Source organism: Elephantulus edwardii, unplaced genomic scaffold (genome assembly GCF_000299155.1).
Source record: "Elephantulus edwardii isolate Elephantulus edwardi_28Jun2011 unplaced genomic scaffold, EleEdw1.0 scaffold00157, whole genome shotgun sequence".
NCBI classification, from domain to species: Eukaryota; Metazoa; Chordata; class Mammalia; order Macroscelidea; family Macroscelididae; genus Elephantulus; species Elephantulus edwardii.
The window spans coordinates 5,686,938-5,698,335 of NW_006399907.1; the positions used below are offsets into that span (position 1 = coordinate 5,686,938).

General features: G+C 38.8%; 1 protein-coding gene across 2 annotated transcripts in view; it reads right to left on the reverse strand.

The window, feature by feature from the left end:
- TMTC1 (transmembrane and tetratricopeptide repeat containing 1) overlaps window positions 1-11,398 on the reverse strand; it is a 477,484-nt gene that overhangs the window by 152,695 nt on the left and 313,391 nt on the right. For both annotated transcript variants that reach the window (XM_006895074.1, XM_006895075.1), the window contains exon 8: window positions 5,157-5,324. In XM_006895074.1, the coding sequence (XP_006895136.1) occupies window positions 5,157-5,324 (168 nt within the window). The remainder of the gene's footprint in view (window positions 1-5,156; window positions 5,325-11,398) is intronic.

An 11,398-nucleotide genomic window follows, 5' to 3' on the forward strand; every position in this document is an offset into this window, starting at 1 on the left:
CAGTATGGCGCTTTCTCAAAAAGTTGCAAATAGAGATACCATTTGACCCAGCAATTCCACTACTGGGAATATACCCTGAAGAGACCATAGCTGAGTCACAGGCAATTTGATGGCACATAACAACAACAATAACAAACATTGATTTGCTTACAAAATTCATATAGACTGTATTTCACACTATTCTTCATTCACATTGTTTACTACAATCATTCCCATGCATTATGTTTTACAAAATTAATCACCATTGGACCTTGTCCATTATTACCCTATCTTTTCGGGTCCCTGCTGGATCCTTCCCATTTCCTTCATCCCCTTCTTCCAACCACTAAACTATGCAACTCTTCCACCTACTAAACTATGCAACCCCTACCCATCCTCACCGCTCTGCTGCCACTCCTTCCCCACTTGGGTCTTCAGATGTATTTTGCTAGGTATCCTTCTATTTTTACAATAATGGTCCTACACAGTATTTGAACTTATGAGACTGATTTAGTTCACTCAGCATAAAGTTCTCCATTTTCTCCCAAGTTATATAGTATTTTTCAAAATCATTGCTCCTGAGTGCTGCATAGTATTTGTATAGTATTGTATAGTATTTGTATAATATTGTGTGAGCGTACCATAATTTCTCAATCCATTCAGTTGTGAAATAATGGATTAAAAAAAATGTATTGGCTTTCCTGTAATCATTCATATACATCATGTTACATACTTATACTTTGTGTTTTATATATCCATATACATTGTGTTTTATTTATGTATGTTTTATACATTTATATGCATTATATTTTATGTAATTACCATCATTCTATGCCTATTATTACCCCATCATTTCAAGTCCCCACTGAACCTTTCTCATTCCTTCATCCACCTCCAGCCACCACCTCTGCTATGTCAGTGATTTCCTCCTTTCCCCTTTTTCTGCTGTCCCTTCTCTCATTCCTCTTCACCTTTTGAGTATATATCTTGCTCAACCATCCTCTATTTTCACAATCATGGTCTTATGTAGTATTTATCCTTACATGGCTGAGTTATTTCACTCAATACCATGCTCTCTAGATTCTCTCATGTTATACAGTATTTTATAAAATCATTGTTTCTTAGTGTTACATAGTATTCCATTTTGTGGATGTACCACAATTTCCAAATTCATTCATTTACTGATGGTCTTTTAGGCTGTTTCCATTTTCTTGCTATTGTGAATAATGCTGCTATGAACATTGGTTTACATATCTACATTCATGTAACAGTTCTGATTCCTTGGGATATACTCCTAGCAGTAGAAAAGATGTGTCATATGGGATCTCTATGGTAAGCTTTTTGAGGAAAGGCTTAACTGCCTTCCATAGCGGTTGTTCTCTTTTACAATTCCTACTAGCATTAGAGTTACAATCTTTCCAAATCCTCTCTAATATTAATTGTTTGCTATGTTCATTTTTAAACTTTGGCCCTGCTGCCAGGGTGAGATGGTATCTCAATGTTGATCTGATATTTGACAAGGTAACACAGTCCATTAAATGGGAAAATAACAGTCTCTTTAACAAATGGTGTGGGCAAAACTGGACCTCTACCAGCAGAAAACTGAAAAAGGGTACATTTCTCACATCTAAAAAGAACCCACTCAAGGTAGATCAGAGACCTTAGGGTAAAACCTGCAACCATGAAGATTGTAACAGATGAAATGGAAACAAATTTAGAAGCTCTAGCATACTGCATAAAGAAACTTGAAAACAGACCTAAAGGGGCAGCCAGGGGAGGGTGACATCAATGGATAGGACCTTCTTAAAATCTAATCCCCCTTGGCAACGATATTTCAGACAAGGGCTTCAGAACCAAAGTTTACAAAATACTACAGGGTCTCAACAACAACAACAACAGCAACACCAACAACAATAAAAAAGACTGACAATCACAAAAATGGGCAAAAGACATGAAAAGACTCTTCACAAAGGATGGCATTTGGATGACCAAGAAACACATGAAAAATGATGTGTTTTATAATAAACTTACTACCCATGGTAATGCCCCCTTATCCTCAGTTTCACTTTCCAAGGTTCCAGTTAATCGTGGACTATGATCTGAAAATATTTCAAGAGATAATTGTGTCCTGCTTTGAGTACCCTATGAAATCTCACAGTAATCCTGTCTTCCTTCTCCGCTGTGAGTCTAGAAAATACTGTGGGATGAGTGGTGTATCTCACCTTACCAGCAACCAATGGGTCAAAAAAGCCAACCCTGGGCACCTGCCCTTTTAATGTTGTTGTGTGCCATCGAGTTGCAACTAACTCTTAGCTGCTCCTCCAAGAATATCCTTTCAGATGCTTTAAATCATATGGGAGGAGATTGCCCATCTTTCTCTCACAAAGCAGATGGTGGATTTGAATGCCTGTGTTTGAGATGGCAGCACAACCCTATACCTTTAGAGAAATAAAAAACAAAAACCAACCCCACCAAACTCCTCATGGTATACAGTCCTTTGTACTATCAGCAGTTTCAGACATGCATGGGGGGTGCGGGGGAGGTGTGTCATAGAACATATTTTCCATAGATAAGGGAGAGTTATGGTACCAGCCTGTTGCACTGGGAATATCTGCTGTAAAAGGACCTCTCCAAGGTGCTAAAGAGCAAGATGTCAGTTTAAAGACTAAGTCCAGGATGCTCCTTTGAGGCAAGGATGGCGAAATTTGGTCTCACATATTTTGGGTATGTTATCAAGAGAGACCTGTCGTTTGAAAAGCTCTCTTGCTGAGAGAGGCGGAGTGTCAGAGAAGGAGACAGATCTTGAACAAGATAGACTGACACTACCCTTGGTAATAATGGGCTTGAGAAGAGCACATATGATGAGGATGTTGCAGGATAGAGCAAGGGTCAGACTGGTTGTCAATAGGGTCACTATGAGTGGAAGTTGACTCAACGGCATTTAAAACTACAGTAACATTGTACTTCCATCTGAAAGAGCAAAGCTCTGGATAAAATGCATTTTTGCTTACTGGGTTCTTTAATATTGTTGGCATCAGTAGTATAGGATTTGAATATTAATTTGCTGTAATTGAAATTAATCATTGTCTACAAGAATCTACCGCAAAGTTGCTTTGAAGAAGTAGTATCTGACACTGGAAGACACAGATTTGCTTCTGGTTTCCTTTGCAGGTAAAAGATTTAATATAGGACAAAAACATACTAAAGTTTCTTATTAAAATCACTGATATTGAAAGTAAACAAAAAATTCAAACCAAGAGATAATTAGAGGAAGTTATATTACTGAAGTCTAGGGTTTTGCCTCTTGTTTACAGATGACCCTAGAACTGAAGAGCTAGACTGAACTATGTGGTCTGTAAGAAATGCCTTGACTGTATGCCTGAGACTAGACAGAATCTGAAGCCAGATAGTGTGACTTTGCAAATCAGTATGGGGAAAAGGAATTTAAAAAGACTTCAAAAACACTCCCCAAATCACATATGAAACAATAAGTCTTTACAGTAACTGCAAAATAACGAAGACCATGATGATGATAATGACAACAATATAGTAATAATAAATAAACTAGTAAGGCATGAATATAACAGTTACTTTTCCCATTTCCAAGCTGGAAAGCGATACAACCAGATGTCTAATTTTAAAACAGCAGAGCATGGTGAACTGTTGTCTTAAGCATTCATTTATATATTCATTCATTTCTTTTAGGAGTCCAAAAATAAAGTGAAAACTCAAAAGAAATGATGCCTTCCATTTAAAACATTTCACCTTTGCTATGTGGATTTGCCTTTGGAAATGGGCATCATGCTTGGGAGGGTGGAGAGACAGTGCAAGAGAGGAAGACCCTCAATGAGATGAACTGACTAAGTGGCTGGGGTAATGGGGGTTAGTGAGTCAGAGACAGTAAGGTTGACTCAGGATAGACCAGGGTTTAGGGTTGTTAGATAAAGGGTCTCTATGAGTTGCAGGCAACTTGACAGCACTTAACAACAACAGGTGGATTTGCAGTTAAGGAATTTCTCCTCATGTCACTCTGTGAAGTCTCTCTGGAGCCCCAAGGTGCTCTCTCTACCTGACAGCCCTCATCATGGATATTGGGGGGCTTTTTCAGTCAGATCAGTTACCTCAAGGCCCTGGCCCAACGCATATCCTAAACTCAAATTCAATAACAGAAGTTTGATTTTTAGGACTTTGATGTGAGGAAAGAAAACAAATTGGTTAAAGTGGATCTATTTTGCTCCTGTGATGTTACCTGCAGCAGACATCTACCCTGCTACAAACCAGGTTCTTCAATTCTGTGAGCTCTTCTACACTTTTTCAATGTATTTCCTTATCTCACGTGATTACAATTGGATTTCAATTGCTTGCCCTAAGGAAAAACTGTCACGGACTGGCTGAGCAAGCAGACGAGTAAAAACCATGTTGATAGAATTGGACAATTTGACCATAAAGACAGAAAGTTGCAGTATCTTTGGCATCTAGACAAATAAAGTTAATGTGCCTGGTATGGCAGTGTCAGGAGAGCCCAGGTGCAGGTCACCAGAACTTTAAAAAGTGGGCAGAGTAAGCCTCAGACACACAATGTGAGGAAGGGTTGTCCCAAAGAATGCCTTACTCTCAAGTATAGGATTATAAACTGACATCCGGATATTTAGAAATCTAATCTACCTACATAAAAACCTACCAAACCTTCCAAAAGATGAAAAGCTTTCCATTTCTTCATTCAAAACTTTCATTTAAAATAAAGCAATGTGATCACACACTACGACTTATGCCAGAATGTTCTACTGAAAGTCTTCAGTATTTCACTTCCTTCTGTGTGTCTACCTTCCAATCCACTTGACAATGCAATGAGACCTATTAGTTTCATTTTGTTTATAGCTGATTATATAGACCAGTACATAATTGTTTCTAGATATGAATTTACTGACGCCTAAACTCTTACAATAACCTTAATTTCAAACATTCACTATATAACCATCTCATCGTAACTTTTGTGTAATATTTAAAATCAAAGTCAGAAGCTAACATAAATTATATATTCCATTCAAAGCATTACCAGAAAGAATTTTCTGGATTGATAAATACTACCAGATTCACGGTACCTCATCTGTTTGGAAAGATAAATGTACATGTAGAAATAAATAGGAAGATAGTCACCATTTTCCTCCTAAACATACCTGAATAGGGACTCTCTTGACAGCCAAATTTCATTCTGTTTCACAGTTTTCCAAGAGAAAAGCAGCAGCAGCAACACGGTAGACACAATCAGGGTGGTGGCCCCACATCGATTCAGCCAAGTACAGAGCTTGCTCAATCCATGCACAAAAAGGATGCAGTAGCCCATGCTGGAAAACAGGATGGAAGATGATTACTATAGGGTGCAATGGACTATCCCTAACAATGGTATCCCAAATGACTAACTTTCAAATAACAAGTGTCCTATGCTAGAGAAGAGCTCTGGTGAGCTCTGATAGCCTAGAGGTAAAGAGTTCTGCCACCAACCCAAAGGTACACAGTTCAATTCCACCAGGTGCTCTTTAGGACATAATGGGCCATCTCCTCTCATGTAATTTAATGCCTCTGAAAACCCACTGGAATAGCCAGTTATGATGAGTTCTATATACAACAAAATGCTAGAGAAGCAAATATAAAGTACCTACTGGACAGTAATTCTGTCAAGGACTACTTTAGCATATTTACTAGTTTCTTGAGATTAGGAGGCAGAATAACATTTGTATTTAGCACTCACATTGTCCTAAATTTTGTAATAGCCCAGGTGTCATGAGAAGTTCCACCAGATTCTGACTGGATCTTTCTACCTGCGTTATATTATGTCAGTGATACTGTATAACTTTATCAGCAACAGGTGGGCCAATTTGAACTCTGCTGCAACAGGAGAACATGCTGGAATTCCCTGATGTCACATCACAGCTTTGTCAGAGACAGTCTCTAAGAACTCTTTAGCTGTCCTGAGAGGGATACTGGCTTCTAAAGGACATGCTACCTAGCATATCTTCCACTTTTCATAGCTACAGCTCTCATGTTGAAAGAAAATCCACCCACAAGCAGAGACACAGAACTCGAAGCTCATCACCAAGATGATAGAGATAAGATCTTCTTGGTGACTTAGGTTGTATTCTTATAGGCATAAAGCAGTCTGAATGGATGTGATCTTGACATACTACTATCATGCAACTAAAAGCCTTTGGCTTTGTGCATATAATCAATGTGGTGCCTTGCATCATTCATATACCCACAGAGATTATTCAAGTCTGTTCTTGGCCTTAGAACATACACATTTGGTTTTTACCCATTATTACTGGATGTATCTTAGTCAAAACATCCAAAGACAGTAACTACACAACATTGTAAAATATCTTAACAGTTAAGAACCCATGCGTAAATAAATCCTACATCATAGTTAGAAACTCACGCTATAAGAGGGCAACTATAAACACAGACCGTTTGTTGTGTAATCATTTACTCATACATTCTTTGTTTGGTGTCCTGCAATATGTTAAGCATTAAAAATGTAATTATGAATAACAAAATAGGCCCTGCCTTCAAATAGTTACTATGAGAGAGGTTGGCCTTATAAAAGGAAACATCTGAATATTCTAATTCCTGAATATATAACTCCTTTAAGATGTAAATAAATATGTGTGTATAATATATATAATTTAAAATTTTCCTTTGTCTTTTTTTTTTTTCCTCAGTGAGTCTGTTTCAGTACCAAGGGTAAAAAAAGGAGAGAGAGAATGAAAACAAATCCACAAAAATAATAATATATCCTACTTGAATGTAAAAACCATCTGAAGAACAAGTTTGAGTCATTAAATACTAATAAAACTGTTGTTGTTGTTAAGTGCCGTAGAGTCGCAGGCAACTCACAGCGACCCTATGAAGGAGCGTCCTCGATGCTTGGGTGCCTTTCATCCTCTCTCCAAGTTTGTAGGGTTTCCGGAGGCAAGTTATTATGGAAGTGGATGCCACTCCTCCTTCCAAAATGAAAACTAGATGAGTTAAAAAAAATAAAAAAAAGAGGAGAGAGGTATTTGAAATTTCTAACTATATATCAATCCAGGTTAGAGCCCTAAATTTCACATTTCAAGTTCTAGAAGTCAATTGGTTCATATGCATAAAGTTTTAGGATTAATTGCTTGGTCAAAGGAATGCACTGAATCAGTCTCCACTGTGCAACAAAAAAATCTGAGTGTAGTTGAAGTGGCCATTCACCCAAGGTATATTCATACAACAGAATACAAAGTTACTGATGTTTTAAAAAACCCAAAAATTAAAACAATCAAAGAGATATCTTTCCACTTTCATGAGCCCCCATTTCAACCTTAAATATATCAACATTTTCGAAAAGTTGTTTCTTATTATTATACAGCTGTTGACATTTCTGTGTCCAATCACGATGGCTGCTCATGTGTATCAGGTACAATTTGCACTCCTAGCCCTAGACAAGCCCCAAGACAAAGTGAGCCAGATGCTTTTTCTACCATATAAGGCCTTCTAGGCTCTATTCTTTCATTCACAGATATTTAATGAATATCTACCATGTACCCAATACCATATAAGCACAAAGAACATATCAATGAACAAAACAGGCAATAATATTTTACATTGTGGCACTTAGATGGGAAGGAAGAAACAGCTAATGGATCATGGAGTATGTCCCATAGTGAAATGTTGTGTGAGAAAACTCAAGCACAGAGGAAGGACAAAGAGTCTAGAGTGGAAAGAAGAGTGCAATTCTAAATAGTGTGGTTAGGAAAGGGCTTTCTGAAAAAGTGGCATTTGAGCAAAACCTGAAATAGAAAGGAATGTGTCATGAAGACATTCATATATCCACTGCCAGCTCTGGTCCCATTTCTGCTGACATAAAATAACATTACTAAGATAACATTGTGTTCACGCAAAACCCATACATAGCAATCCTCCAAACAGAGCAGGGAAACACTGTTTAAACTCAGGAAAGGAGTGAGTCCTGTCTCCATACCTTTTCAGTCTATATGCAGAACAGAACATTTGGGAGGTTGGGCTTTATGAGGAGAAATGCGGGATCAGGATTGGAGGAAAACTCATGAACAATCTGTGTTATGTACAACCTTGCTTGCTGAAACTGAGGAGGACCTGGAGCACTTGCTGCACGTCAAGGGCTGCAGTCTGAAAAATGGATTTAAGTTCATTCAACATCAAGAAGACAAAGGTTCTCATCACTGGGACAATTGACAGCACCATGATGGATGGAGAAGAGATTGAGGTTTTTAACAATTACAGCTTGCTTGACTCCACAATTAACACTGTTGGCACCAGAAGTCAGGAAATCAAAAGACAAATTGCACTGGAAAAATGTGCTGTGAGGGACCTCTCCTCAATACTAAGAAATAATGATGTCACTTGAGAGATTAAGGTGTGCCTGATCCAGGCCACAGTTTTCCAAATTACTTGCTATGCTTCATAGAGCTGGACAACAACGAAGGATGGCAGAACTGATGCCTTTGAATTGTAGTGCTGGAGAAGAGTACTGACTGCTAGGAGAACAAGTTCATCCTGGAGAGGGTGAAATCCTTGAAAGTTAGGATTTTGAAGCTTCATCTGACATACTTTGGGTATGTTGCAAGGAGAGACCAGTCCTTGGAAAAGGACACCAAGCTTGGAAGGGTGGAGGAATGTCACAGAAGAGGACAAGCTTGGATGGGTTGAATTGACTCAGTGAATGGGGTAATGGGGACAGGTATGTTGGAGTCTGTGAGACTGGCTCAGGATAGGGCAGGCTTCAGAGCTGTTGTACATATGGTCACTATGAGTCGCAGGCTACCCAAGAGCACATAACAACAAGATAACATTTATTAAGCACATCTTGTTCAACATGTAATTTCTTGATACGATCTCAGTTAATTTGATAATGCTGTGAATTATCATCATTAATATTTACCCATAAATACAATGAAGAAATCCATATTAATTAGGTTGTTGTCATGTGCCGTCGAGTCGTTTGCGACTCATAGCGACCCTATGTACAACAGCCCTAAACCCTGCTCTATCCTGTGCCAATCTCATTGCCTCTGACACACCCATCCCGATTACCCCAGTCACTGAATCAATCCACCTCAAAATGGGTCTTCCTCTCCTGCGCTGTCCCTCCACCCTACCAAGCACGATGTCCCTCTCCAAGGACCTGTCTCTCCTTACAACATGTCCAAAGTATGTCAGACGAAGCTCCAGAATCCTTGCCTCCAAGGAGTAGCCTGATTTAACCCTCTCTAGGATGAATCTGTTTTGTTTTCTTGGCAGTCCATGGTACATTCAATACTCTTCTCCAGCACCACAGCTCAAAGGCGTCAATTCTCCTTCTATCCTCCCTAGTCATTGTCCAACTCTCTGATGCATAACAAGTGATTGCAAAAACCAAGGCCTGTATCAGGCAGATCTTAGTCTCCAGAGACACAACGTTGCTCTTGAGTACTTTAGAGAGGTCCCTAACAGCAGATTTTCCCATCGCAATACGTTTTTTGATTTCCTGGCTGCTGGTGCCAAGAGTGTTGACTGTGGAGCCAAGCAAATGGAAGCTGTGAACAATCTCAATCTCTTCGCCATCCATCCTGATACTAGCGATTGGTTCAGTGGTGAGAATTTTTGTCTTCTTGACATTGAGCCTCAGTCCATATTGAAGGCTGCAGTCCTTGACCCTCTGCAGTAAGTGCATGAGGTCGTAGTGACTTGTTTACTATGAAGTTGGAACCAACCCATTGCTGACTCTCCAGTGGGTTTTCAGAGGCAGTAAACTGCATGAGAGATTGCCCATCCTTCTCCTGAGGATTCGAACCACATGCTTTTGGGATTGTAGTCCTGCTGCTTACTACTAGGCCAGTTCTCTCTAATTAGGACTGAATAGTACAGAGATAGCAAAAAATAAATAAAAAGTCAACTAAAACAAACCCAAAAAACCCAAACAAAAAAAACCCCAAACATAAAACCCAGGAATTTGAGATTCCAGAGCCTGTATTCCCTTTGGTGCTGCAAAGACTTTTTATTTGACTAGCTGTGTACAGTCAGAATTCTCAGATGGACTGCCACAGTGAATGTAACAATGAGCTTAACGATCATTAGGATGGTTTAAGGCTCCAATCTGTTGTTCATATGGTTGCTATGAGTCATAGTCGACATGACAGTAACTACTGACAACAACTGATTTCAGTTTTCTTCACAACATAGCACATAGCTTCATCTATTTCTTTCTCAAATACTCTAGTCACAAAAGCTCTACAGCTATCTCATCTACTACCTCTTGATAGGGAAGCTGCTACCGGTAGAAGAGTTGTTATAACATGCTAGTGAGTCAGCTATAAACAAGAGAGACTCCATAAACGACAGACTGAAACTCTGCCCTCTTCTGCACCATTTTCATAATCTCTTTCATGGTCAAGGCCATTGTTGCACTCACTGTGTCAATCCATCTCATTGAGGATCTTCCTCTCTTTTGCTTACCCTCTACTTTCCCAAGTATAATGTCTTTTTCTAAAGACTGTGTCTCCTAACAACAGCATGTCTAAAGTATATGAGATGAAATTTCACCATTCATTCCTCTAAGGAGCATCCTAATTGTATTTTCTCCAAGACAGATTTATTTGTTCTTCTGATACGCCGTGGATATTTAGTACTCTTCTCCAACATCACAATTCTTCTGTAGTTTTCCTTATTCATTGTTGAACTTCCAAATGCATATGAAGCAACTGAAAATGCCACGGCTTAAGTCAGGCACACCTTAGTCTTTAAACTGAAATCTTTGCAACACATCATTTGATTTTTTTTGACTGATGCTGCCATTAGTATTAATTGTTAACCTAGGTGAAATTAAATTAGTCAAAACTCCGTTTTCTCCATTTATCTTGATGATGCCTATTGTTCCAGTGGTGAGGAAATTTTTTTTCTTGAATTTGAGAAGTAATCCATATTGAAGGCTGTAGACTTTGCTCTTCTTCAGTAAGTGATTCAATTAATCTTCACTCTCTGCTAATAAGGCGTGTCATCACCTTAACACTAGTTGGTTATGAGTCTTCCTTCAATCCTAATGCCATATTAACCCAGGAAGCTGGACTCTACATGGAAGAATGTGGCATCAGGATTAAAGGAAAACTCATCAACAATTTGTATTATGCTGATGACATAACCTTGCCTGCTGAAATTGAGAAGGACCTGAGGCATTTGCTGCAGAACATCAAGGACTACATAAAGCATTCAATGTGGCTTGAAGCTCAACATCAAGAAAACAAAGATTTGAGTCTTAGAAGATCCCATTCATCTATGTTATTTTCTCCTGGTTGTAGGTTTTCCAGGATACTGGGAAGACTGTTTATGTTGTGGATTAGGACTTCTAGTGTTGTTCCTAGCTTTTCTGTAATGAAGTTTA